We start from the raw sequence: 13,401 nt of genomic DNA, 5'->3' as shown, positions 1-13,401 counted from the left end.
AAAAGTCAGGAAACAACAGGTGCTGGAGAGGATGTGGAGAAATAGGAACACTTTTACACTGTTGGTGGGATTGTAAACTAGTTCAACCATTATGGAAAACAGTATGGCGATTCCTCAAGGATCTAGAACTAGATGTACCATATGACCCAGCCATCCCATTACTGGGGATATACCCAAAGGATTATAAATTATGCTGCTATAAAGACACATGCACACGTATGTTTATTGCAGCACTATTCACAATAGCAAAGACTTGGAATCAACCCAAATGTCCATCAGTGACAGATTGGATTAAGAAAATGTGGCACATATACACCATGGAATACTATGCAGCCATAAAAAAGGATGAGTTTGCGTCCTTTGTAGGGATATGGATGCAGCTGGAATCCATCATTCTTAGCAAACTATCACAAGAACAGAAAACCAAACACCGCATGTTCTCACTCATAGGTGGGAACTGAACAATGAGATCACTTGGACTCAGGAAGGGAAACATCACACACCGGGGCCTATCATGGGGAGGGGGGAGGGGGGAGGGATTGCATTGGGAGTTATACCTGATGTAAATGATGAGTTGATGGGTGCAGCACACCAACAAGGCACAAGTATACATATGTAACAAACCTGCACGGTATGCACATGTACCCTACAACTTACAGTATAATAATAATAAATAAATTTAAAAAAAAAAAAAAAAAAGAGTTCAAAGGGAAGGGTTACAAAGGGCACCAAAGAAGTTTTTGAGTGTGATGTATATGCTCATTATCCTAATTATGGTAAGGTTTTATGGGTGTATAATATGTACCAAATTGTATACCAGAATTGACCTCTTGGCCAAAACACAGCTGCCTGAGAATACCATAATAGAAAACAAATACTTAACCATTTCAATTACACTTAAGTAACAAAAGTCATGCCTTTCTTCTTCTAATAGTCCTTTCTTTTCACACTTTTCTTAGCAGAGTGCACTAAATTCCTTCTCTTACCAATCTATATAGATTCTGGCATCCTCTTCTTGTAATATGGTCCATGGTCTCAAGAAACCAAAAGCATTTCTACAATCAGATTAAAAACATCTACCATCACCAACTGATCACCACTTGAAAACTTCACAAACCAACGTATACTACCCAGTAAACTTACTACCAAAGCCCAAATCAGAACCCTTAATCATGATCCTCTGAGATCACAATTTTCTTAAACTGAGGAATATCAATCACTTCCAAGCACCTCTAGTTACATAAACAAATCCACCTTAAACAAAAAAGAAAATATTTCCATTTTTAAATTTTGCAGCGTTACGACTTAATAATGCTTCTGTTTTCTTTACTATCAACTTTTCACTTTGTTTCAAAATCATGCTTTGAAGCATAAGGTGAATCAACAGTCAGTAAAGTTTCTAAAAACCTTTAAATCTTATTAAAATGGTCACTCTCAGAAGCAAATATCTATCGCTTCTCGGCCTTTTGACTAAGATCAAGTGTAGAAGCAAATATCTATTCACATCAAACTTTAGAATGCAAATCTGGTACGAACTTCTGCATATGATTTCGTCACCTAATTTGTTTAAAAATTCTAATTACAGCAACAGTTTTCAATGGCAGGCAGGTTCCTAAGAACTGAAGAAAAACATAAGGGTCTCGTTTTGTTCAATGAAACTAGATACTCCTACAAGGGGAAAAAGTTTATAATACTAAACTAATATGTACAGAGTTTTAAAAATCCAACAGTACTGCAAAGTTTATAACAAAAACCAAGCCATTTTTTGAATGGGTAAACTGTAGTACAGTCATACCATAGAAAATTATTCAGCAATTTAAAAAAAACTATTGATATCTACAACAAATGTGAATGGATCCAAAAGCATTACACTGAATGAAAAAACCCAAACCCAAAAGTTTATACGCTATATCATTCCACTTATATAATGTTCTCAAAAAAACAAACTTACAGGGATATAGAACCAAATCTGGGGTTGCCACAGGTCAGAGTTGGAGAGGGGGTGTAACTATAAAGGGGTAACATAAGAGAATTTCTTTGTGGTGATAGAACAGTTCTATATCCCGATTGTGGTGGAAGTTACATGAATCTATACATACGATAAAATATCACAGAACTATGTACCAGAAAAAAGAAAAAGTGCATGTAAAAATTGATAAAATACAAGAAAGGTCAATAATGTAGTTATTAGTATTGTACCCATGTCAGTTTCCTGGTTCTCATAATGTACTAAAGTTACGTAAGATGTTATCATTGAAGGAGGCTGAGTAGAGTACCTGGGAACTCACAGTATGATTTTTTGTGACTTCTTGTAAATCTAAAATTATTTCACAATGAAAAAGCTTAATATATGTAACAAAAGGGGTGATAATGTGGAGACAAAAAAACACTAAACTATGATAAATTCAGGAACATAAAAAGGTATCCATAAAATAAGGACAGGAATGCTGCAATTTTAAAAAAATTAAAGAATAAGAAAAAGTTCTGAGAAATTCAAAATAATAGCAGAAATTTTTACAAGGTTACTAGAAGGGTTGAAAGAAAACATTGAATATATCCTTAAAAGAACAAAAATACAAAGAAATGGAAAATAAGAAAGCATTTAAAAAGAGAACTAATGAAGGAGGTCAACATTCAACTAATATATGTTCTACAGAGAACAGAGAAAATAGACAGGAGCACATTTTCAAGGAAATAATACAAGAAAAATTTCCATAAGTAGCTGATATAAGCAGCACTCATATCAGAAAACTGTTGACAAATACACAAAACTGTAATATAAAAAACTATACATAGCTCTGTAAAAAAACATGTATGTCTCCATAAAAGGCTATATACATGTTTTTGTCCATGTTTCCTGGCTCATAACTCCCATTGCCCTTGTTATAATGTTGGGGGCACTTTAGGCCTCAGAAAACAGAATCTCTCTCTCTCTGACCTTCACCTGCCCTCTTTTCATGGCTCCTTTTTCTCTCCAAGGCAGGCCTTAGAAACTAAAAATACATTCTACTCTTCCCCTGCCTTTCTGTAATGGAGCTGACCATAAAGAAATCCCCTGACCTACTTTGCTTATAGGCCATAGGCTACTCATTTCAGAAGGTGTCCTGTCCCATACCCTGGAGTTTGAGTGTTTTTTTTCCACTGACAATATTCCTATCCATTTGAATTAGTCGGACCTCAATAAAGAAGCAATATTTTAAATCCTATTTTTATTCTGGGAGAAAAATTAGCTGACTTTTTTTTTTTTTTTTTTTTTTTACTATTCTAACAAATACCATATCCCCTGTTGCAGTTTTTTAAACTAAAGCTTTTAAATGATTTTATATTAATATATTTTTGAAGCAACTGATTTGCTTTTTATAAGGATCATTAATGTGTTAAGTCAGGATTTAGCAAACTATGGCTCATGGTCCAAATTCTACCCATTGCCTGATTTTGTAAATAAAGTATTATTGGAACACAGCCATGTCTATTCATGATTATTGTTCATGGCTGTTTTCATGCTACAATGACAAAGTTGAGTGATTAGGACGGTGACTGTAGCCAACATAGTCAAAAATATTTACTATCCAGCCCTATACAGAAAAAGTTTGTTGATCCCTATATTAAATGTCAGTAACTATAATATAAAAAATGCTATCAAACTTCTAAATAGATTCGATAACAATTTCTCTCTCATTTCCTTTTTTTGGTCAATTAGCCTTCTATAAACTTTCTGCTCTTCTGCTTAATATATGGTCAGTTTCCCAAGGAACAAAGGCTTAATAATGGAAAAGGGAAGTTCTCAACTGAAGAATTAGTTAAATTCTCAAAGATCACCTGTAAGTCTGTTGTCGGATATGCTTTTCCCATAAAAATATTTTTCAAATGATACTTAAATCCCAGATTACCCCCACAAAGACAACTTCAGCAAGAAATATATATAACCTAAAAATAGTTTTAATACTATTTCTAAATCCTGACATCTTTCCCTTCTTCCTAAAATCCCATTGCAGCAGCAGCAGCAGTAGCAGTAGCAGGGCCTAAGAGTATCTTGTCAAATTTCAACTGAAGTCACATGAAGACCCAGATACTAACGTAAGGTGATAAATGTTATAAGGGAAAATAAAGGTAACAAAAACAGAGGGTCACCATTTTGAATGGTCAAAGTAGAACTCTCTGAGGGGGAAATGTCTAAACAAAGACCTAAATATGTAAGAAATAGAACTATGAAATACAGAAGGGAATAGCAAATGCTAAGGCCCTGTGGTAAGAATCATCCCTGGCTTTTTCAAGACACTCAAGAAGCCCAGGGTTGCTGGAGCATAGAAAATAAGAATGACCATGTTAAAAAGGTAGCTCTTAGGCAAGACTAGAATAAGATTATGACAGGCCTTGAAGGAATGTTTAAAGGGTTTTTGCTTTTGTTTGAGTGAAATGGGTAGCAATGAAGTGTGAATTAAATGATCTAATTTTCGTTTTAACAGAATCACTTTAGCTGCAAAGCAAACCATGGGAGAATAGGAGAAAGGAGGCAAAGGTAAAACCAAGAGACCATTTCAGAGGTTACTGTAAATAATCAGGCTAAAGCTGAAAGTGACTTGGACCAGTGTTATGGCAGAGTTACGTGTTAAAGAGTGTACTAGACTATATATTTTGAAGAATATGCCTCTGAAATTTACTGATGGATGAAATATAGGAGGTGAGAGAAAAAGAAGAGTTAAGGATGACTCCATGATTTTGTCCTGAGCAACTGGAAGAATGGAAGTTCCATTTACTGAATGCAAGTGAGAGAGTGAGAGGACTAGGTTTAGAAATGTAGGTATGTCTTAGACATGTTAAAAGTGAGATGCTTATTACACGTCTGAGTGTACATAAGACTGTGTATACTTATGGACACATAAGTCTAAAGTTCAGGGGAAAAGTCTAGGCTAGAAATACAAATTTGGGAGTTGGCAGTCACTACTTAATATTCTTCAGCAACTTCCTAGCATGAAAAATTTTTTTTAAATAGCTAGCCACTATTAAAAATTGTTCAAAGCTAAATTAATGGTTGAACAGGTTTATTGTGTATCTGCTGAAGAGTCATTTGTTCAACAAATATTTACTAAACAACTACATTGTGCCAGTTACTGATCTTGGTACTGTTAATGATTGAGAAGAATATTATAACGCATGCATACACAACCAATATTTTTCAAGCAATGCTTTTAAAAATTATAATTTTTTTAACTTTTGGAGTATAAAAGATATGAAGTACAAATACAAGACTCAGTTTTTAAAATATTTATCAAATGATTGTGAATATTTTAATAAATTACTTTTACAGACAGATTTTGATGGAGTCTCACTCTGTCGCCCAGGCTAGAGTGCAGTGGCGCACTCTCAGCTCACTGCAACCTCCACCTCTCAGGTTCAGGCAATTCCCCTGCCTCAGCCTCCCAAGTAACTGGGACTACAAGTGCCCACCACCATGCCTGCCTAATTTTTTGTATTTTTAGTAGAGGTGGGGTTTCACCATGTTGACAGGGCTGGTTTTGAACTCCTGACCTTGTGATCTGCCTGCCTTGGCCTCCCAAAGTGCTGGGATTACAGGCGTGAGCCACCACGCCCAGCCACAAAACAGATTTCTAAAGACAAATCACAGCCATCCCACAATCACTCCTTCCAAATGACCTTTGAAAACATAACCTTTTTCTATTAAATTCTCTCCATTATGCCTTTTATTCAATCCTAAATATCAAAATAAAAATTAAAAATCTATAATGTAATTAGATTGATGAAATTAAAGACTAAGAGAATTTCTATCAGAGGCCCTTTGATGTTTTTGTAATTCAGTATGTCTAACTATCCTAAGAAATATCCACAGAAACACAGAACCTTAGTTTAGGAAAAACCCTTTAGAAAATCTAGTCCAAACACTTATCTAATTCCTGAATCTTCACCTAGAAAGTGTCCTCGAATTGGCTGACCTACTGCTAATGACAGGGAAGGGGAACTTTTCTCTTTTTAAAAATTCATTCTAGACTTGGAAAGTTCTGACTCTTAGGCTGTTTTTCCTTAACATTAAGGCTTAAACCTTTTTACCTAACCCAAGTTCAGGGTTTTGGCCCAGGTTATTCTTTGTTGTAAAGAGGCTGTTGTTTGCATTATAGAATGTTTAGCAGCATCCCTGGCCTCCATCCACCAGTATGCTAGTACTTCCTCCAGCTCCCTAACCAAAAATGTCCCTAGACATTGCCAATGCCCACTGGAAGACATAAAATCACCTGGGCTGAAAACAACTGCCTTAGTTCTACCTGCTGGGACCAAATAAAAACAACAACAATGCTAACACTTGGGCATTTAGAACAATACTGGGCACCTTAATCCTCAAAACCATCCCAATTTTACAGCTGAGAAAATGGAAACTTAGCGGCTAAGCAAGGTGCCTGAAATCATATAGTTAATTAAGTGCTGGGTCTGAGATGTGACCCAAGGAGTTCAATTTCAGAGTTCATGCTCCTAACTTCAAACAAGTCTGACTCAAACCATGTCTAACTGCTTTTCAAAGGAAAAGTCTTAAAATATCTGAAGACAGCTCTTATCATGACATTCCTTAATATCCAACCAGAGCTGTCACAAGATTTCTTTTTTTTTGAAAAAGATTCTTACTCTGTCATCCAGACTGGAGTGCAGTGGCGTGATCTCTGCTCACTGCAACCTCTGCCTCCTGGGTTCAAGCAATTCTCGTGCCTCAGCCTGTCAACATAGCTGGGGTTACAGGCGTGCACCAACACGCCCAGCTAATTTTTGTAATTTTAGTAGAGACGGGGTTTCGCCATGTTGTCCACGCTGGTCTCAAACTCCTGGCCTCAAGCAACCTGCACACCTCAGCTTCCCCAAGTGCTGGGATTACAGGTGTGAGCCATCACGCACAGCCCAAGATTTCTCTTAAATTCTTAGTTCCTTAAACTGGCAACATATCCAACTTTTTCACATCCTTCCTTTTGAATATACACAGAACTAAAAATAATAATACTTTGGTATTCAGCACAGTTACTCTATTCTTCTTTTCCATTAACTGAGATGGATTTTTTAGGGGAGGGGTGAGGAAGAAGATGGGAAGCCATATGGTACTTTTGTCTTATATCTAATTTACTGCCAACAGCCACCCTCAGGTCTTTTTCATATGTGATGCTGTAGAGCAGTGCTACCTTAATGTATCCTGGTGTTTTAAAGGCCTTACGAATATACTCCCAAAAAGTTCATCTAAACTTAGTACAACAACTCAGCCTCAAAAATTATTTTGGATCATTTAGTGTATTATTTACTATCTCTCACTCCTCATTGTCACTGATAAATTTGATAATTTGCTTTCTCCATATAAGCAATACGACAAAGCAAAGAACAAAGCCACCTTTCAAGATTAATCAGTCTCTGGATGGGATCATTTAAAGTCAGAATTGGTGTAATTAATTATCACGATCAGCTGGTAGCTAACTTATTGTTCCCCCACCTTACTCTCAAGGATATCAAAATGACTTTACCAAAAGTTAAGCTTAAGTCCAAATATATCATAGCATTGCTAGTCTACTAACTGCATCAGAGAAAAATCTAAGCTGGTCTGACAATCTAATTTTAACAAACCTATTCCTAATCATTTTTAAACTGTTTTTCTTCAAGTTAGTCATAAATGAGTCCTTTCCATTTTTAATTCCAAAATCTCCTACCTGTTTCAAAATCAAGCCCAGAATCTCCCATCTCTTAGCAGTTCTTGTATTCTCAAAAAATCTTCAAAGATCACACATAATAACAATAATTTTAAGGTGTTGCATGCAGTTCCTTTTATAAGATGTTTTAAATAGCCCAGAAGACAACTCACTTAATCAGATGCATTCTTTACCTCTATACTCATATTGGTCTTTATGTCCTTCCTATCAATGTTTGTCTTATTTGTATTTCTGTTAGAGATGGGGGTGGTTTCCTCTTCGACTTTGACAAAGAAGCTTCAAGAGCTAAAGATTTTTCCCCCTCATTGTCATGCATTATTATTATACTTTCCTTGATTATTCTTCTTACATTAAATGTAATATAAGAAAACTTTTTTGGTGGTCTTGGCATTTTTCTGAAGTCTCAGTTCATCTGAGCTCTAGTTTTCCTGATTTTTTATTTATTTTGTATACTTTATTATGGTTATCTTACTATTTGCTTTGTTTTAAAAGTAATGGGTATGTTTTTAAAGGCTTCACTGTGTAACGACACTGAAGATCTTTCTCTGTCAGAAAACTAATCAAAATTATATTTTTACTTAACTCCTTACAACATTCTTTCTTTTTGGAGATATTTATGCTGTGAAATCATGCTAATCTTTTCTCTGATCAACTATCAGAAAAATGCGGATTGGTGAAATAAATTACAAAATATATATGTACAAAACACTATGTAATCTTTTAAAATTATGCAATAGAAGATCACTTCATGACTAAAGGATGTTCATAATTAAATTTCTTTTTTTTCAAGGATAGGTTACATAACAGTACTACAGTAATGTCTTTTTAAGTGCATATGTGTTATTTTATATTTTTATATATACATAGAAAAAATAAGCTATATGACAAAATATTTAGTTTTCTTTTGACAATAGAAAAACTTATTTTCATTTTATTCTATATGTTTTTCTGGGCTTACCAAATTTACCTAATGAATATGTACCATTTTCACAATAAGACAGACATTATTATCTTAAAAGAATCAGCAGAACCAGGGGAAAGTATCCTACAAAGTATAAGATTAAAAGGTCTGGCTTGAGATTCTGCTTTTAAAACTCTATTTAACAAGCTTAGAAAAACATTTCTGGACCCTAAGCCACAAAAAAGGTCAATACAACATACCACGAACAGAACTATATAAATAAGTCATGACAACCATAAGATGACCATTCAAACTTTTAGAAATTAAATGGGGGAAATTAAAAGAACTTCCTTACACTTCAAGGAAAGAATGTTATAAACCATTTAAATACATTAAAAACAAAGTAAATATAAAATGCTGTATATCCCAAAAGTCCATATAAAATTAAGGATCAGCAGGATAAGGGTAATAAAGACAGAAGGAATAAAACCATTATTCAAAATGTTTTAAATTGTTGTAAAATTTCCTAATAAAGTGAGCAATATCATCTGTTAAGATTTAAAATCTCACAGGAAAAACCATTATCCTTATTTAGAAATTTTGTCTGGTTGAAAATTAATATTCACTAATCCAAAACCTCAGTGGCAGTAGTTAGATCATCTATTCAGATTCTGGGTTCTTTGACTTGAAAGAAAGTCATTTTAACCAATTAGAGCTTTATCATTTAAGTACATTCAGTTCTGTAAAATACTATACATAAATGGTTCAGTTAACCCTTAGTTCATCCAAATGTAAAAATATATTCAATTCCTTCTTTAGAAAATTATTTCAATTATTTCATTTATCTTGAATTTATTTTCAAATACATCAAAAATATTATTTCAAAATTACTCTCTCCTTAAATTTTTAATGATATTCATAAAAAACACCAAACACAATGCATCAAACCCACGAAAACAATAAAAACATATTTCATTTATTTTAAGTAACTTGTCATTAAACTGAAAATCAGACATATGATCTTTTATCTTTAGTCATGTAAATGATCATAATAAAACAAAGGTCACACATATCCCTCTCAATCTTTCTTTCCAATTCATATATGTAAATAATTATAACCCAGAGATATCATGTAATAAATGAATACACACCTTCCTTTAGTATATGCCAAGGTAGACACACAAAAACAAGAAAAAAATTTTGAAATCAGAGTATAAAGGGACTCTGCTCTTTCAAACAATGAAGCACTGAAAGCCAGGTCAGCATCCTTGGGCATTACTAGGAAACTTTAGCACATCTGATATTTCCATCATCTTCAAGATTCCTCTGAACAATCAGAAAATTCCCCAATCCCCCCCTACCTCACCTGTCCATAGACTTCCTTTAGCTTCCTCCCTCTACTGTGTAATAATGCTGTTGCAATATTTAGGCTTTAAATGTTCAGAGATACAACCCCCTCTACATATTAATTCAGTTTATTTTCTCACAGACACTGACTCAGCCGTGGGTTGTGCAGCACTGACGTTTCTAACAAAACAGCATCGTGTGAGCTGTGATCGTCCCATTTCTCCATCTCTGAGCAGTGATTGGATATTGTAATTGATAGACAGGCATAACAAAACGCAGGAGTTGAGGGCTTAGAGATATGTAGATATGTTGCCAAATGCCATCTGTAAAGCTAATTCTAGCTCTGCCAGCTTGCCAGGGTTTAGAAAACTAGGATACAGCTAACTTTCTTTTTCCTTTCAATATTTTATTGGGTATCCATTCTGGACAATAAAGCTCTTTAAAATCAAAGAGAAAATATTATTGTACTTAATTAAGAATCCACTCAAGAACTATTCTTTAAAGCAACCAAACTTTTGCATTTCTAAACTGCTGCTAGGGCTATGAAGTGATTTAAAAGGGAAACTGGAACGTTCAGACTTTATGCAGTCTCAGGAGAAACGAGCATGCGTACTTCCATGTGGGAATGAAACCTTGCGGCATAGTCCATACTCAATGTATCATCCATTTATCTTTAGTAACCTGAGTGGACTGCAGACCTGAGTTTTATATGGTCATATTCCACCCAATTCAAATATATGAGCTTTTAGTGTAACATCTATCTAGACATTTTAACCTCCTTATACAGAAAAAGTGCTTTTCTTTTTCTTTTTTAAATAGCAAAAACTCCTCTAACTCAAAATTTAAAAAGAAGTTGTCACAAAACCAGACCAAATACATTTCAACTGAAATGATCTTTAACATCTTCAGCAGGCTATCAAACTGTTCTATATAGATATCACACAAGTATACAACTAATGCACTCTCTATATAACTATACAACTACTCACCCAGAAATAAGTTGAGCAACTTATAAACAAATTCAGTAATTTTAAAACTAATTTTAAACCAATTCAGTAAATCTTACACAAATTCAATCATATAGACCTGCTGAGAGACCACAGGCACCCTAAAAGTCCATCCATGTTCAGATTAGTTTCTCTAACTGTAAACAAATTTTTTAAAGAGATATATACCTATATTCAAAGGAAAAGTTTAAAAAAGAAAGCACCTTTTACTGAATATTCCCAACACAAAAAAGATAAATATTTGAGATGATGGACATGCTACTTACTCTGATATGATCACTGTATGATACACAAATCATTATCACTATGTACCCCATAAATATACACGATTATGTGCCAGTTTTTTAAATTTTTCAATCTTTTGAAAAAAGAAGAAAGAAAATGATCAAAAATAAAATGTAATACTTAAATAATTTTTTAAAGTACCTAAAGTTGTTTAGATAGAACAGAAACCACAAGGCAATGCTCCCAAACTCTCAAACCTTCATGGTAAATACACATCAGATAGTAACTGTTGCTGTTACTTTTATAAATCAAAACATTTATTTTTATGCTAGCCAGCAAGGAAAAGTAGGGAAAAAATCAAAAGTACAAGACTAGAAAAAGTCTGGCTATTCCAAAACATAAAAAGAACAAAACACAAATTTCAACAAGACAAAATTTAGATTATCTATAAAAACCAAACAATAAAGTATGCTTATTTCCTTACGTTATAGATTTAAATGCCCAACTGTTCAAGGTGACAATGTGCCCAATTTAAAAACCATATTTCTCAGTCTCCCGGATCCAGAGATGGCCATATGACATGATTCTAGCCAATGACTGGTTTATAAGCAGGTATCTGCTGGAAATTTCTGAGAAATTTAATTTCCTGATATAAATGAAGCCCTTTTCCATTGTACCCTTTTTCCTTCTTGTCTAGAAAGTGAACATGATATCTGGAACTATAATATCCACCTTGTGATAATGAGAGGAAAGCCAAGAAAATAAGAGATTTTTGACCCTAACATCCTTAAGCCACTAAACATGCATCCGCCATTGCCTCTCTCTGGATTTCTTATATAAAAGAAAAATAAACCCCTAACATCAGCCAGTGTTTACTCTTGTTTTCTTTTACTCAAACATACCTAAATAAAATACACAATATTCAAAAAAGGAATGAGAGTAGGAGAGGCATGATGAAACAAAATCAGCCATGAGTTGGTAACTTAAAGCTAGATGATGAATACCAGGGGTTCATTACATCTGTTCTATTTTGCATATATTTAAAATACACCATAATAAGCTATTTAAAATTTGAAAAAGAAAACAATGAGAAACTTGTTTATAAATCCCAGCTCTGCTATTTACAAGTTGGATGGTCCTGGGCAAGTTTACTAATTTTGTTTTTTTTTTCATTTGCCAAATGGGAACAATAATACTATCCACAGAGCTCCACCTTCAGTTCCAGGCAAGGTAATCTGAAGATCCCTGCCAGAAATGTCCTCCATCTACCTAATACTCTAATCATCCAGGATTAGCTCAAGTCTCATTTTCACCTACTCAAGCTGATAATGATTCCTTCTCTGAACCCTTATTTTACAACTCATTACCATAGTTTAAGTGACTTATTGTCCTCTAATAGTTCCATACGTTGACACTAAACCATTCCATAACAGTACACTTTTGAATCTCTCCTGAACTGAAGGCAAGTTCTCATTAATACCTGCTATTACTTTTTAAAACCTCTCAATTAATTTACTAATAATTCAAAAAGTAACACTTTAAAAAAGTCAAATCATACTTTGTAAGTGTCCTAAGTTATACGTTCCTAAGCATATAGGGACAGGAGGTCTCTAAAAGTTCTTCCTTGAGCAGATTTTCCATGAATGAGGCTAAAATAAACTCATTTAAAGGACTTCATAGTCTTTGCATTAAAAAAAAATCAATTCACTGGTATTTATTTTCCATTTTATTTTAATGTTCTTCACTCAAATAACCCTAAATACTGCTGCAGTCTACCTAAAAATAGCTCCAATTAGCTTGTTGTGGTGGTGGTGCATGTCTGTAGTCCTAGGTACTCCAGAGGCTGAGGAGGGAGGATTGCTTAAGCCTAGGAAGCAGAGGTTGCAGTAAGTTGAGATGGTGCCACTGCACTCCAGCCTGACTGACACAGTGAGAACCCATTTCAAAAAAAAAAAAAAAGAGTAAAAACAGCACTAAAAAGTTACTGATGTTACAGCTATCAAGAAGAGCTTTGGTATTTGTTATTGACAATGAAACAATAATGAAAAATGTACTGTTCGTTTTTATAAATTTTTCCCACTGTTATGTATGTAGCTTTTATGAAACAATGGCTTATTTTCTCCCTTGTCACCTCTTCATTATATAATGCAGTATTATACCTCAGCAGAAAAACAGCAAGAACTAGGATGAATACTATATAATTCACTTGAAAAAAATACACATATATATA

General features: G+C 34.1%; 1 protein-coding gene across 4 annotated transcripts in view; it reads right to left on the bottom strand.

Moving 5' to 3' along the window:
• The window catches only part of BTBD10 (BTB domain containing 10), an 82,605-nt gene that overhangs the window by 47,324 nt on the left and 21,880 nt on the right, over positions 1-13,401 (bottom strand). Inside the window, exon 1 of one of the 4 annotated variants that reach the window (XM_025357476.1) lies at positions 9,744-10,139. The exons of the other annotated variants lie outside the window; for them this stretch is intronic. Coding sequence (XP_025213261.1) covers positions 9,744-9,868 — 125 coding nt within the window. The 5' untranslated portion in view covers positions 9,869-10,139. Of the gene's footprint in view, positions 1-9,743; positions 10,140-13,401 lie in introns of those variants that run through there. 4 annotated transcript variants of the gene reach the window in all.

The sequence above is a fragment of the Theropithecus gelada genome, chromosome 14, assembly GCF_003255815.1.
Source record: "Theropithecus gelada isolate Dixy chromosome 14, Tgel_1.0, whole genome shotgun sequence".
Classification (NCBI taxonomy): domain Eukaryota; kingdom Metazoa; phylum Chordata; class Mammalia; order Primates; family Cercopithecidae; genus Theropithecus; species Theropithecus gelada.
This window is presented reverse-complemented; position numbering and strand designations above follow the sequence as displayed.